Here is a 16,210-nt window from a genome sequence, read left to right on the forward strand (position 1 = left end):
ACAAAGCCTAGGCAGAACTGACTGCTCCCATGAGACCTTTCCAAAGACCTGTCCAACCCCAAGCACAGGGCARTACTATACATATTTCTTGCTGGATGGATACATACATAAAGATGGAATTGTCTGGTGCTCTGCATTTCCTGTGTTTTTCTTCAGGCTGGCTAACCCAACACATGACTGACTGCAAAAGAAGGCAGATGGAGCAAATAAGGGGTTGGAAACTTTTATTCAGTGATCAGTCCTGCTGCGTGGGTAGCATATTAGCAACTGGAACCCAGGTATGTAAAAATACTGAGTTTTCACAGTGGAAAAAATCAGACAATATAAAATATTACAGTATTGTATCTTAGAGCCATTATTTCAATAAGACACCCRTTTCAAAGGCAACATGCTTCTTTATTTTGTTTGCTTTCTATTTCCCTCCCCTCTTTCCCACCCCTACTCCCCCCCCCAAAAAAAAGCAACCCAGCATTCAGAACCCTCCTTACTTCCACACAGGGATGGGGGAGACACTAAATGAAATCTCTCTCCTGATTTCCAAAAGCTTATCGAAGAACACTCTCCCAGTGGCACTGAAATCATTAGGACACCTCGTGGCCCTGATGTTCCACTGGAGACAACCACGATGCTACTGAACTTTGAGGGGCTCCGTCTCCCGAATCAGCCACTGAAGAGCTTCTTGTCGGCCTTGCCTCTCCAGTTCTGCTCCAATTACTTCCCTGCATTTCTGATGGTAGTCATTCACCCAGTTACACTAGACGAAGAGAAGGGCGTGATATTCAGTATAAATGAGAAGAGTTGGTACTCTTACAAATTACAGACACAGCAAAATCTTTGGCTCTCGTGAACAGCYAAAGACATTTATATGCCATTAACCTCTCTGCAACTGGGCTCTTTGGCTCCTGGGATAAACTCCTGCCCCAAAGAGACAGATTTCTGATCAACAGAAGTAACTTGTAAGTTTGATGGAGTGGGAACTGAAATAATTAGCCTTGGGTTTTCAGAGGAGTTAAGGTTCAGTGAGACTGAAGTGTATTAAGGCTTTGCAAATTACTGCCTCCAGCAAGCCACAGAAACTACCTTGCAATGGTCTAGTAAACAACTTTGCAGATTTGCAACTCTGAACAATGCAGTCCTGAGGCACAAGTTGCCCTACTGATCCAAACAGCTAAGCTTAAGGTAAAGCTTTAAGGTAAAAAAAAGGAAATGTAAATAGGATCATCATTCAGAGAAGGAAGACAGGTTGAGGCAAAGTGAGGAGCGTGCTAAAAAACAGAATCAAAATGTGCCACTGACGTCTGCTCAGTCTGTATGTCCTGCAGGACATGCATGACTGAACGTGACTGGTCACAAATAGGCAGTGACAGCAACATGGGACAGTCACTAGTTTAAGTTTCTGGGGAGACAGTATGATAGATTGACAGGAATAAAGGCAGAGGTAGGAAGAGAGGAGAAGAAAGAACACTAAATATGATATCAAAGGCACTTCCAAAGCAACGACATCGGAGTGATCCCCACAGACTTATTACAGAATAATTCAGATTGGGAGGGACCTCTGGAGGTCATCCAGTCCATCCTCCCATCCAAAATTGGACCAAATTTAGAATTAAGTCAGAGTACTCAGGGTTGCTCTCTGAATTTACAGACTGGAACAAAGTACAGTTGTTGTCATGCGCTACAAACAGCTCATTCTGTTTTATTTAAAGAAGGGAATGTAAACCTACATTTCTCTTACCTCTTTTTGTGTCAACAAGTTTACATCAATCATTTTTGTCTGTATTGGAACCAGAGTTAAGGGTTCAAAAGTCAGGCTCCCTCTGTTTTTGAAATTATACTGCAGCAAAAAGACAAAAGGGGTCATTAGTTCTTAGAAACCACCCTTGCCAGATCATATTTATTCCTCAGTTCTTCATATCACRGGTCATTAAAGAACAACCCTTGCAACATTCAGATCAGAAGGTAACAAATTATAATTTTTTTTYCTGGATATTTCAGGCAATATAAACCATAGCTATTTCCTTCATTAGTTATTTTTAAAAGGCCACTTCCCATGTCACAACTTGAAGAGATTGGGCTTGATGACTATATGGTCATTTTCAGTTTTACATTTTCTAAAAGCATAACCCAGCCAGACTTGCATTTAGCACGTCAAAATCCGACTTTGGTGTTGGTTCTACTGTCACTACAGGTTCTCATTCAGAGAATTAAAACCCCATTTGAGAAGATACTCTACAGCAATGTTCCAATGCTGCATTAAAGATTATTCTGGTCTTTGATATCCCAAGAGAAAAYTTTTTAAAACAACTCTCACATACAGATTTCAACCTATGGAAACTGCAGAAGTAGAACCGTCTTCAATGTCTCTGTTAACATGGGAGACAGAGAATCAATCTTCACCATGGCAGCATTTTGGAGAGCGACATTCATAAGCAGCATTTAAATGTCTGCAGTACGGTCCCGTCTCAAGTTTCCATACTTTTAAGTTTTACAAGCACTGATGCATGGAGAAAAGCACAACTTGAGCAGTTCATTCACCTTGGTTTCAGCAGGGATCACAAGGACAACGTTTTCTATTCGGATCCCAAAGGACCCATCTTCATAATACCCAGGCTCTGCAGAAACAGACAATAATCAGCTAAGCCACACAGATGCACTATGTAAATATTTATTCCTTATGGGCAAACTTCCTCTACACGATTTTAGGCCACTGAGGTTGCTAAACAATTTTTACATCAGGCATCCAGAAAGGCAAACAGTTTTCTGATTCTACTTAATCTGCACAAAAGCCCTGAGCAAGGTGACAGCAAAAGTCCTCAACAAGAGAGGAGAAACCAGACAGACAGCCCTCAAGCTCACAGAGCCTCTTCTAAGTCAAGGGAGAAGACAGTACATGTGTTCACAGTACCAAAAAATCTCAGGAGAAATTAATCTATTTATGACAAGAAGGTCTCCCAATACAGTTATTTTAGGGGCTGCTTTCCTGGGTTTAGCTTTTCTCATTGGAAGGACTTTGCAGCCCTGAAGGAATCTAAGTTTCTCAGCAAGCCCCAATAGGTAGTTAATATACTGCTGGAGAAATAAGGCATGTAGATATTTAACAGCTGCCTCAAATAGCCCACAGCAAAGACAGATTTGCTCCTGAAAGCTTAGCGTCCATCTTAACTGTAGCCAGGTCTTGCACTGCAGAATGGAAGGCTGCATGGCAGAGCCAAGATGTTCATCAGCACAGCTCTGCTACAGTTTGCACTGTACAAAGCAGAGAGTAGGCCTGCAGCACCTGACTGCAAAGATGATTTACGGGAGGTAAGAGACCTAATACCAGAAGGTCTTTTTCAAGAGAGATTAAATGACAATTAAAGTGACAAATTGAGGAGTAGGATCAGGGCTTGTGATCCCACCCTCCTGTTCCACCACTGTCAGATTTATTCTCTCCACATCTTAAGAGCACACTCCCCTCCCCAATAGCCAGAGAGTCACAATTACCATCGGAGACAATCATGCCAGCCTCTAGGGGCTCGTCTGCAAAGGTTTTGTAGCTAATGCCACAAGGACCCTCATGTACATTTAGGAAAGAGCCAACTCCRTGTCCCGTCCCATGCAGGTAATCCAAGCCACAGTCCCACAGGGCAGAGCGGGCAAAGGAGTCTAGAAGATGACCTGCAGGTCAAGGGGAAGAAACAGATGCGGAGAGAGAACTTGATCAAGCCAGGCTCCCTCAGAGCTTCTGATAATCACACTGAGGGCTCAATCCTAGAGAATATGAAAAAAATATATATAAAGTTATTAGTTTGTTACAAGTTGCAGGAGAGATGCTACCATACTTAACAAGTCTGACATTCAAGCCCCTTCTTAACCAGAGAATCCCTCTCTCTCTCTAGTTACACAGCTCTTCAGAATGTGGCCTGCATCACAAACATTGCATTGCTGCATACTCCACTGGGATTTTCAGGAAAGGACCTAGGGACTRGATGCCCAGAGAGAATTCAGCACTTTTCTTAAAGGTAACTGTACTAAGTAAACTCCAAGTGCAAGTCTTGGCAATTGCATTTGGTGAACTAACCAGTGAGACTTCATGCTGGGATGCACAATCATTTCAGGCTGTTCCCACCTGAATGCAGAGAATTTATACATTTGCGTGTGAACACTGTGCCCATATCTGCAATTTCAGACACTCTGCAATTTCTGTTGAGGTTTCTCATATTACTACTCAGCTGCTTTATCCTCACCTACCCCAGAATGCCAGTTGGAAGCAACCCTCCCCCGAACAGGGGAAAAGACAGCTCTGCAACAAATTCACTGTGGGTAAATGCATATCACAGTTTCTCCTGCACAAAATCAAAACAGCTCCTGTGTGTRTCATATTCCCATGCTGCTTGTAGATAAAAAAAAGATTGCGTATTAATTAGAAGAGAAATAGCCAGTCCTTTTGAAGCTGGAAAGTAACCTCTTCCTTTGACARGGCCATGAGTAAAGCATAAAGACCTTGAAGCTCAAAAGCGCCACAGATGTGTTAGAGTGCAATTCAATGGTGAAAGCTGCTGCCATCCTAGAACTGGAGCATTTTGAAAACTCTTCAGTTCCTCCCTCAGAAGTTTCAGCACCAGCTGCTGCTAAAAGAGAGGGAATTAGTAATCTAGAATCCAAAACGCAGCAACAGAAACAGACATGGAGAGCTACATCTGCCTAACACATTCAGACATGTCAACCATAACATTATTCTCAGACCACTTAATGGTTCTTCACAGGTCACTGCTGTGGTCAAAACACCAGGGACCTCCATCCCACCAACCTACCTTTGGTTCCATTCGGGAAGATGGCTGCACTCACAGCTATATGTCCCTTCAGGACATATGTGAAGCATTCCTGTCAAAGCAATGCATGCCATAGGTAAACAAGGAGAGATAAAACACTGCCCTCCCTAGAAATGGAAAGCAAGGCTGCATTTTTGCAGCAAACTGCAGAGACTCTTGTAAGATTTGCTCATGTTCTCTGATCTGGCAGTGCCAAAGCAAAGCAGAGTTTAAATTACTAGAAGGATCTTTATCAGCTAATTATGGAGTGTGTCACAAACTCAGACTGCAAGCATAGCAACAGGATATTCACTTGACCCAGATGACTGATTTTCTTTGTGGCTGTAGCTTTACTTCCCAAGTATACCCTCTGGCATATTTTTCATCACTGAGTGAACCAATAATGAAATGAGTTTTAATTAATGAAGTGATTTTACACAAATAAAATTACATAGCTCAATTCCCAACATGGACATTCTTATAGCAGTTTGAGACTGGCACAGTAAGCTAGACACAAACTATTACCACAACCTTACACTAAACACCAAGTTTTACACTAAATTAAGTCAATTTAGCTCCTATACTGCCAAMGCCAATAACGCACATCTTCAGCCCGCTCGTTTTATTATTTCTTGGAGAAGATGTGTCACTTTCCAGCTAAGAGGTGTGCATCTAAAGATAGCGAGGTATGACTAATTCACTTAGTTTATATTTTGAAAATCTGAAGTCTGACAGTTTCCTTTATAGTCTTTATGAGAATACCGTCACCTGTTTTATTAGTAAATAAGTGATACTCAATAGATCAATTTGATTATACAGCAGTAAGGAACATCATTATTTTTTAAGCACCACAGTGACTGTTCAAGTATCTCTACTAACAAGGATCAGATCACATAACACACTGAGATGCCAAGTTACCTTTTCATAGGCTGATGGCGTGCCAAAATGCATCGTCCTGGTCACATCTGTTGTTCCATCTCTTCCAAAGGCAAACAAAGAAGCAGGATGCAAAACAATGGCGGGAGGGGAAGGGACCAAGGTGAAAAAGCACAGAAAAAGCCAGTTACAGTGCAACAAACCAAGCAAACTAAGCATTGGGTAAAGTTCTCTGGTCTGTGTTATACAAGACAGTGATAACAGTTCCTAATCTTAAAAATTCCTGAACACAGATCTGATGTAACTATAATGATTTAATTCAAAACGTTAACTTTCAACCATAAGAATCCCACAGCTCTTCTCAAATTAGAATCTAGACTACCTGTAAAAGTGAAGCTAATTTGAGGATTAGCAATAGGCACAGCYCATAGAGAAGAGGACAGAGAAGGTCGAGTTTAGTCTACTTGCGTTAAAAAAAGAGATTCTTTAGCAGCCTGAAATGTAAGTGTGTGTATATGTATGTATACATACACACATATGCACAAATGATGGYTGTCAGCTCTGGAAAGCAAGTACAGGTGAGATTAGTCACCCTCAGGATGCCTTGTACTAAAATTCCTAGAAGTTGTCCATCATTCAGATAGGGGTTAGTCTGAGACATCAGAGAATGGCTCTAAGTTCCTTTACAAACATCATTTTGAGTCTGGTATCAAAAACACAGAGGGTCTTGAAATAGTAAGTTCCCTTTGAAAYAGTCATTCCTGTGCCTATGCTTTTCCCTAGTGTGCACATGCACATCACAGTCATAAAGAACTCACGCTTTAACCTCTCACCAGTGACAAGCTGAGTATCCCTGTCACAATGCTGTAGTAAATGCCATTGATGTCCAGCTTATATGTTATTCCAGGGGCTGTTTTTCATAGTGACACTAAGGAAATTGTTAATTAGGCCATCAGAGGGGGAATAAAAGATCTCATTGTAAAAAYGTTATCAAAGGATGTTTGCATGGTTCCTCTTCAAAGCTCTTCCTGACTAACATAACAGAAAGGCATAGCTCTAGAGACAAAGCTCATCTCAAAGAAGCTCTTCTCAAAGAAGCAGTCAGAATCACCCCTTATCTTTCGGAACAAACCACTCCTAATCTACTTACACTGGTTAAAAACATCACTTCTTTCATTTTCAGTGGAGCTGAAGCTCCACAACAAACTACAGAGATTGAGGCCACTGAAYGGTGCTGTCAAAACAGTGCTGAGTGAGCAAACTGATATTTTGCCTTCCTCAAAACATATTTGAGACTCAAGAGGCCACTGGGATGAGAAACCCTGCCTCTGAGTCTCTCTAGAAAGAGAGACTATCACAAGATAGGGCTGTTCCCTGCACCTACCCTCCACCCTCCTTTGGCCTAAAAATCAGTCAAAAATTGGCACCCTGGCAGGGTAGGTATCTTATTCAGCTGCACAGGTTGCTGCATTGACAGTCCAAAGCTAAACCAGGGCAGCCAGGCCTGCAGCTCTAAGCAATACACCACTGAACAGAGCTGGAACAGACAGAGACACATTCCATTAGCCAGAGCATGGCTACCAGCAACATTGGTGCTGGGACTCAAAGAAGAGCTGCACTTTTAGATCCTGTTCCCTAACCCAAAGAAGGCTCATCTGCTACCCTGAATCTAGCTCAAAATCTGCTGCCACGAATCAGTCATCCAGTGCTTTCACTGCAGAATCTGTCAGGCAGAAATCCACCTCTGCATACTCTGCCATCTTCAGTAGTAAGGGCCTGTTCAGTTCCATGTGTCTATGAGAACCACCAACTCATTTTGTAACAAAGCACTAAGGTGCCACCTTYATTTCAGAGGTCTCACAACTGAAGTCAAACCACCCATCTAGATCTCCCCAATGCTTAARTAGCCCCATGCAGATTTCTTCCAACAGCTATACTCAAAATCCTACAAACRCCTTTCAGAGGAGGTACAATAGACAGGCTCTCTGTGAAATGGCACTCATAGAACTGCTTGGTCAGCCTTGACACRTTGCTATGCTTGCCAGAGCAACTATGAACTGACCCTGCAGGGGGGTCGCTAGGAGCAGAAAATGCAGTGTTTTCAGTACCATTTATCCCACTCACTTGTACTGTGCTCCCGAGTCTAGGAGGTAGATYTCATTCACAGACAGAGTTCTGTTGGTCTCAGGAACTGGCCTGTTCAATTAAACACAGAGTTATTTGTTCCATAGTTTCAAGGCCTTCAGTTCAAGTCTGTGGTTCAAAAACCACACTAAGTGCAAGCTTAGATATGTCAGCTTTGATTTCTTGTAGCAGTGAGGGAAATCCCACACATGCTGAGCCAGGGATCATAGTGAAGAGMGTATCTGTCTACAGCAAATAAAACTTAGGTGCAGAGAATAGTTTTATTGCTTCCAGGAAAATCCTCAACACCTGCTCCTGGACTTACTTCAGTGCAGTTTGCACTTTACCCTCAGCCTTGCTAGCCTTCTTCCACCAAAATAGCCCTTCTTTATGCCCCTGAGCAGACAGGGATCCTTCTTGATTCACTGAACTAGCAATTGTCCCACACAACAGAGAGACCAAGTCAAGCCCATCTCAAGCTCTGCCAGTCAGCATGTGGTAGATGCAAYGAAGGGAACAAACAAAATCCTCTTAACAGACATAAAAGCTTTTAGATAGAGTCAGGCCAAGGATTAAGTCTCTGTTCCAATATAAACGTTACCTTTACTCTTGGTTACGATTGAGTTGGTCATCACTTGGGACAGATGGTCCCTCAGTGGCCAAAAAGAATAGAGCACAAARACAGCATCATAATAAATACATTCCAGCTGGCAGAGAAAGTTTGTGGGCTGTTTTTTAAATCTAGTAAGTGTGGAAGCTCTTGAGGGACAAAGCAAGATGGCAATTGACAGCAATTATGTCTCTGGAGTACTCTGCTATRACTCCTCAGAGAAGCTACAGAGTTCATTCCACGTATGCTTGCTGCAGGACAAAAGGAGAAGCTGTGTTTCTCTTACTTGTAGTGAATGATGGCTCCATTTGGACCTGTGCTTGAAATGGTAGCAAAACTCAATTCAACAAAGTCTTTCTGTTGGCTGAAAGAAGAGATTGTGATCACTACAGCATAAATGAGGAGCTTATCAGCCACCTGGGGAACCCCAGCATACATCAAGCAAGAGAGGAGTCCTGGCAAGTATTGCAGCTTTATCTTCATTCTCTATTTTACTTCACCTCAGCCTCCCATTAGCCCTGAAAGCCATTTGGGCAAGCAACACTTTGGTAGAACAGTGTAGATCCAAACTATCTTCCCAACCACATGAAAATCTGCTGTCTATCCACTCGTTCCCAGTAGGAAGCYCACCACCCAGGCAACCCAGAGAAGAGATGCCCTGAACAACTTCCTTATTATTTATTTACTCATATGCATTTTTAGAGGACCTATTAAGATACACACGGAATACCTCAATACAAATGATGCTCACTGCCCATCAGAGGAGGGGGAAATTTAACTCCTCCATGGTAAGAAAACAACTATCCCATATTCAAGTGCCCTAACCCACAGCATTCCTCAACACTATCTCAAAAGGAAAGCAAGTAGGATCCAATGGGCTGGGATCTGTACCTCCCAAGGAACCCAATTCTTCCTCAACTCTTTCAAATGTTCAAAAAAATCATGGAGCAATAGTTTGTCCTCAAATAAAACACATCCGACAGTGAACTGGATTTCTAAAGAGTAAAATATAAACAAAGGGCAAAARTCTCACCCAGAAAGCCATTCTCACACATGGGATTTATTTTTTTTTTTACCTGCGAAATTCCTCTGCTTTGTCTGCAGCAATTATTTCTGTCACTGTTCCCTTCGGAACCTAGGGGACAAACATTTAGGCTGAATTAGTATGCCAATAGGCAAAGTAAACGCTAAACAGAAGGTCCGATACTCAAGCATTATAAAACCCAGTCTTGAAGTGGCCTCTTTCCAGGTTTTCTGTCCTCACTCCCTAGTGATGATAAACAAAACTCAGTAGCATTGTGCAGAGYAGGTGAGAAGCAGGAAGCAGAACTRGTTATGTCAGGGTTGCTGAACCCTGTTTGGGGAACAGTWACTGAAGTATCAATTTCACTAAGGCATACACAAAAGTAGCATCTTTTATGGTAGAATCTCTTCACAAAGACCCGTTACACTAGATTTAAACTGTTCTGTTTCAATAGTCTGTGGTATTGGTTGAAATCTGCTTCTATAAAGAGATGGAAGCACTTGAGGGTGAGCAGGGGAAAAGAGGGGTGTGGAATTTTATCTTGGGCATTTGGCAAATCAAAACCCATGACACAGACTGCTGAACTGGCTTCCTCAAGACTGGACAACAGGCAGGTGGGAGCTAGAGACGGGTCTCTCATCCCCCCCAGGGCAGATTTCTTGAGGTATTCAGACAGGAAAAAAGCACCTTCYGGAAGTCACCAAAGTATCTTTATAAGTAAAGTCAATGGGCTCATTCAGTAGCACAGAAGGAACACAGTTTAGTAAGGTACTGTGCAAGACTTGCTTCACTATGCACTTCTAATCCAGAGCAAATATGAGCAATTTGCCTTATGCCACTTTCACTGCACATAAGCCTGACTGCATGTCTCCATTCATAAACATCAAATCTGTCCATATTGCTGGACAACACCGATTATCCCCAAAATATTCYTCCAATATTGCACTAAGATGGACATTATTTCATGACAAAGCAGCACAAGACAAGATTAGGTCTATATTAAGTCTGTTCAGGTCATTCATCAGCTGTTCTGACTTTGGTTTGTGCAAACTAAGTGGGAATATATTTTCAAATAAATTAACTCAGCCCTGGATGGAAGCACAATCAAAATCCTCCAAACCAAAAAACAAACAGATATTCCCCTTGTCTTAGCAAATGCACTATAAATATATTAAAATGTTTGTGCTAATGAAGAATTTTAGTTAGCAAAAAAATCCCCAGGTTAAAAAAAAAAAAAAAAGAAAAAGAAAGAAAGAAAGAAAGAAAATTAATACACTACCTCCTTCTCCAGCCAGTTAAAGAGCTCACACAGGGCAACAGCATCTTTAATCTGTTAAAATAGGTACAAAAAAAGAGAATTGAGAACAAATAAGATTTACAAAGCCTCAGCAGAAAGACTGCTTTTAACGCAAAGCAATTAGACCTGCAGGCTTCAGATAGACAAACYAGGTGATGTAAGAGGTCTTTCCAGGTTCTGCATCTTGTAATCAACACAAGCCCTGGAAATTTATCAGAGCAATTAAACATACATTAACGAAAGGTTTGCTGCTGGGAAGTATCTCATCACAAAGGGTTACCAAGTCCTCAGTAAACACTGGCTTTACCACACACGATTCAAGTCTCTTCTGCTTCAGTACAGAAGATCCTGTGTTTCAGATTGTGGGAGAGGACAACAGTGTACCTCGGCCTGCAACAAGGGAATATGCCTTTGAAGCGCCGCGCCTCAGAGGCACCATATTGTCTCTGCCATACAAACTCCAGCTTCTCTCCTGCCTGATGACTCTCTTCCCCCCCCCCCTTTTTTTTTTCTCTCCAAAGGGCAAGGAGCAGGAGACACAAGGAGCAAGGCACAGCTTTTTCCACAGGTGACAAAAAATAAGGGGTCTGTGTTCAGTGAAGCATTTTTACTCCTTCATAACTGATAGGGAAACAAAAGCTTTGAATTTGTAAATAGTAGATCCCAAGGAACTAGGAGCAAATATGAGGCAAGCCCAGAATTGCCAGCCCTATTCTAACTGGCACATTTCTCATGTGAAACCTGCTGCTTGAAAATCAACAGGAAACAAGCAAGAGAAATTTTCAGCTCCACTGTGAACCTGTTACACAGGCTTCTTCTTTTCCAGAAAATGTGCAACTTTTCTGASAAATCAGTACCATTTGCAGAGTGTCATGATGATGCAAAAACATAGCCCTTTGAGGACACTGGCTGAATATCTTGGCCCATGTTTTGCATTACACATCAAAGGACTTATCTGTGTTCTTTCTGCGTTTATTCAGGTGATAACAATTTAAAGACTCCACTGAGATAGAAAACAGTACTTACCAAAGTGAGAGAACATCCCTTTAAAGGCTCATACTCTAACACTTCCAAGTCTGTGCAGTCCCCAACAGAGCAGGTTTGGTTACTCACACTATTATCTATGTTGTTCCTCACTGAACAAGTAAAAAAAACCTGCTTCAACAACAGCTGATGTTCAACAGAAGGCTAGAAGAGGCAAAACCTTTTTTACTCTGCCACCCAAATACTTGCTTTTTAATCCAGAACACTAAAATTTAAAGGAAAACATAGTCTCTCTTTCCTTGGATGTAAAGCAAACCTCTTGCCATGCAAAATAAGGCTCTCAAGGCTTTACTTACATGTGCTCTTCTCATGCCATCCGTTTCTGATGCATTCTTCACAGCTTTTGCAATACAGATGGGGGTATACGGGGTGAGGTATCGGTAAGCCTGCAGCAGAAGGACAGGGATTACATGTGGATTAGTCAAACAACATAATCCTACAAGTTTAATAACGCAGCCTGGTCACAATTTGTGCTTCAGCAGCCTCTCTGAACCTTCAGGACTGTGGGATACTGGTTACCAGTAGCTATCTAAGCACACTGGGGAACAAAGAAGTATTCCCTGCCTGTAGAAGACAGAGTTATCAGGGGAATCCAGAGAACTAGAGTGCCAACAGCACATCATTAAGTAGGGTCAAAATCTGAACAGCCTGACTGTCACATCAATGTCCAGCTATGGGTTTTCGCTTGGTGCRGCACATAAAGGCCTAGGAACAGCCAACAAGAAACACTAAAAATTCAGTGAAATTTAAGCTGTGGAAACATGGATCTAAAAAGTCACCTTGAGTCATTTTTACTGTTACCCTCAGGGAGCAACAGGTAAAGGACTGGGCCTAAGTATTGAGCACAGGACTCAAACCTGGAGGCTCCCYTGGGCCCCAAAGGCTTGGCTCCTTCAGCACTGAGCACCCCCACATATAACAAGCATCAGCTCTGTCAAACAGATCAAGAGCCAACAAAACCATGAAAGGTCAGTGCAAAGCTGAGGTTTACATGCTGCTCTCTTCCAAAAGAGGCTTACATCATGAGTTTGAGAAAAGCTTTCCTGTGCCTGGATGATGTGGCCTTGCATTAGGCACTAGAAACTGATCCCTTACCACTGTGCATTTCCTTTAGATGTCAGTTGTCTTTACATTAGCAGGAATGCATGGCTGGTTCTGAGCATCCCTTCAAAAATTTGCCATCACCGGTAACTTGCCCAGGCTTCGTCACAGTCCACAGAAGAAGGAATAAAACTGAGGTCTTCTGCTCCAGTTCTCTGCTTGAACTGCTATACTCTAGGGGACTGAAGGGCTCCTATACAAGTCCAGCCTAAGCTATGTACTGATTTCTTCTTCTCAACACACCAGTACACAAACTAACACCACCAAATGCATACAGCCTCTATTAGACCCTCAGAGAAGACCAATTTCTCACAAATCCTAGAGACTTACAGGTTCCAGATTCTTAAAATAGGACAATTACACTACATTAAAAAGAAAATAAAGTGCTGAAAAAGCCACAGGAAACTATCAGAGTTAGTGCAGAATTGCTCCACAGTCAGATTCTATATTAAATTGGCWGTCTTTTACAGACACTGCCCAGATCTATTAATCTGCAAAAAGCATATTTACATGCAGTTGTAGGCAAATCTATAACGCGTTTGCAGGTCTGTTTAATAACGCACTGGATTCTTGCCAATATCAATATTTGGCTTTGATGGAGACAGGCAATAGACAGACTTCCAGCACCAGTGCTCTTTAAAGCACCCCTGGCCAGTTGCTCAGCTGCTGTAGTGTAGAGCTGACAAGAACAACCAATATGAGGAACTCTGGCTCTGCCACTGATTCGCGTGGTGTTTTTTTAACCAAGACATTCCAGTTCTTCCCTTTCTGCTTTCTACTGCGCAGTGCTCCTTTGGGCAGGGACTCTCCCCGTGTGTACAGAGAGCCCATAGCACTGAAATGACTCAATATCAGCAGAGACTTCCAGAGCTACACGGGCAAACACATTACAGTCYTTTATCTAGGCCAGACCAGCTGTACTTTTCAACATGGATGCTCTGCGTTATGTCAGCTACAGCAGCTTACCTAAACTGAAGGTTAGTTCGTTGACTCCAACCACAATACAACAAGCAATGTTTTACTCTGAAGTCTGAAGAGCCACAACAATTAAACCTGGGTGCTCCATAGCCACTATGCTTTTTGAATGAAAGGCAGCAGGCAACATTTAAGCAGTGTATGTTCAGAAGCCATTTGTACTTCCAAAGGATTGCTGCTGTCAAGAGGTTTAACTATATACAGGCACAAAGATTGTGTCAGTCTTGCTCCTGTTCACGTCTTGAGATTGTTGGCGGGGGGGTTTAAACTTACTTTGCCTTGTGTTTGTTTCCCACAAGTCAGTGCACAGGCACTGAGAGTCACATCCCTTATTAAAGGGATATGCTGGCAGCAACAGAACTTCCCAGAACTCCTCCTTTTGCTTTTATTATCCATCCCAGTGCTCCAAGTACATTGAAACTATTGAAGCTACCAAGGTAAATAGCAAATGTCATTACTGGAGAAAAGAAATAGCCATTCCTGCTACTATTTTGGCAACAAGAGCTGGAGAGGTTAGTACTGGTATCAGACTGTGGCAGTCTGGGATACACAGACTTTGCTCTTGAGACTGTCTTTAAGAAACAGACAAGGTTACTTTTAAAATTSTTGTGTACAGGGAAGGGCTTCAAACCCCATGAGCTGCTACGTTGCCACTGGTAGGACTGTATCCTAAACACACCTGCAGCAGTGTGTGAAACAAAGAGGATGTCTACGCATCTGGAGGAGGCAGAAACCTAGTGGTGGGCAAATGCAGACTTACAGACAAACACTTCTTATAATTCAGTTTTTTTCTAGGTGTCCCCTTTATCTGAGCCCTGTGATTCTCAGGCCAGAAGCCTGGCCTCTTCAGCATCTCAGCAAGAGCACAAAATTCTGTTTGTTAGGTCTGGTCCTCCAAAGCAACATCTGGAAAAATGCCAACTAGGCCTCGATTCCCAGCTTTATCACTGTGTAGTGTATTTATTCACAGTATCTGTTAGGATGTTTTTCATAGCGTCTGCTTGTAGATGTCTCTAAACTAGATGGAGTTCTAGAGAGAACATGATCTCTAGCAAACAAGAGATGTACACAAGATGCAGGGAAGTCAGCTTATCTGTCTGTAGTTGCTGCTGTGTCCTTCACTGAGTGTCCCTCTCTTCTCCTGACTCTCTAACAAGATAGTAGGTCAACTGCAGGACTCTCAGACAGCCAGGTTCAAGTACAAAGGTAAGATATATCACATAAAGCTATACAAAAAAAAATTCTGATGCTGTGACTGTCTGTCAGCAGATGCGCTCACTGCATGGACAACAAGCGCCTGCAGGCTATCCGCATCCTCAATGTTCCCTGCTGTAACAACTCTTGTCACTCTGCTCCTCCTATATTCAGTACGAAATGTCACATATTGCTCCATATACTCAAGCTACTGAAACAAATAAGAGGACCACCTTCAGACACTCTAAGCTCAGCGTCCTGTCCTGAAAGTGCTGCCCCGCTTYCCTGCTTCAATTCCTGGGAGCATTTCCTGAAGCAGTTCTTACGGCTATTCCACACACGGCTGATGCTCCAGCCTCAGACACAACGACCCGAGTTCACCCTGCTCCCTCTCTCCCCCCTCTCTCATTGCACTTGTCTCATCTTAAGCTGACAATTCTTTGGGTAAATCAGCTTAGGGAGTTGGGAGGGCAGCTCCAGTGACAGCTACCCCAGGATTAAACAACCCCTCAATACCTCAGCMCTGCTGGATCGCTGCACAGGCGCCAGCCTACAGTGCACTCTGGAGGGGAAGCGAAGGGCAGCTGCCCTCATTAGAAGGGAGGAAGAAGAGAAGTCCTTTCCCTCACCAGGGCCACAAACCTTGGGGACAGCTTCAGTCAGAGCATAGCTGGCTTTGTCACTGAGCCATACTTTCTCCTTGGGCGAGAGGCCTGCACCAACAGCCTGCAGCTCTGTCAGGATTGATCCATAGGGCACCACCTGGATTTTAAACTCAGGCTCCAGGGTGGAGTCAAGCTGTAAGTGTTCCCTCACGGCTGGGTCCATCACCCGGTCACCATCAATGAAGAGCCTGAGAAACAAAACAGAAAGAGCAGATAGGGGGGCCCACATCTGACAAAGGTTCAAGTAAGGGAGGGAAGAAGAAACCACATTGCTCTGGTGATGTTTAAGGGAGAGACAAGATTGTTAATTATGCTTTATAACTTGTTCTAGATTGTTTTATCCACAGCCTTCACACAGCCTGAATCCTGCTTTGAAATTAAGATGTACCACCCTGCAGAGGGGAAAGGAGCTGACATCATTTTTGTTTGTATGACATATTCAGAACAGCTGCATCCCATAACCACACTTCAACCAGGAGAGTGCAGAGGCATATAATGGCTGTTCCCTAA

The 16,210-nt window shown here is 42.9% G+C and overlaps 1 protein-coding gene across 3 annotated transcripts in view; it reads right to left on the reverse strand.

The window, feature by feature from the left end:
* Positions 1-207: 207 nt before the first annotated feature.
* The window catches only part of XPNPEP1 (X-prolyl aminopeptidase 1), a 31,551-nt gene continuing 15,548 nt past the window's right edge, over positions 208-16,210 (reverse strand). For all 3 annotated transcript variants that reach the window (XM_085308162.1, XM_085308175.1, XM_085308168.1), the window contains 12 exons: positions 15,678-15,888; positions 12,062-12,151; positions 10,704-10,754; positions 9,477-9,535; positions 8,687-8,764; positions 7,791-7,862; positions 5,709-5,769; positions 4,794-4,863; positions 3,484-3,657; positions 2,536-2,612; positions 1,736-1,834; positions 208-754 (listed from right to left, as the gene is read on the reverse strand). In XM_085308162.1, the coding sequence (XP_085164288.1) occupies positions 629-754; positions 1,736-1,834; positions 2,536-2,612; positions 3,484-3,657; positions 4,794-4,863; positions 5,709-5,769; positions 7,791-7,862; positions 8,687-8,764; positions 9,477-9,535; positions 10,704-10,754; positions 12,062-12,151; positions 15,678-15,888 (1,168 nt within the window). In that variant the 3' untranslated portion in view covers positions 208-628. The remainder of the gene's footprint in view (positions 755-1,735; positions 1,835-2,535; positions 2,613-3,483; positions 3,658-4,793; positions 4,864-5,708; positions 5,770-7,790; positions 7,863-8,686; positions 8,765-9,476; positions 9,536-10,703; positions 10,755-12,061; positions 12,152-15,677; positions 15,889-16,210) is intronic.

The sequence above is a fragment of the Rhea americana genome, unplaced genomic scaffold (genome assembly GCF_003343005.1).
Source record: "Rhea americana isolate MKP2758 unplaced genomic scaffold, rheAme1 scaffold_104, whole genome shotgun sequence".
Lineage (NCBI taxonomy): Eukaryota > Metazoa > Chordata > Aves > Rheiformes > Rheidae > Rhea > Rhea americana.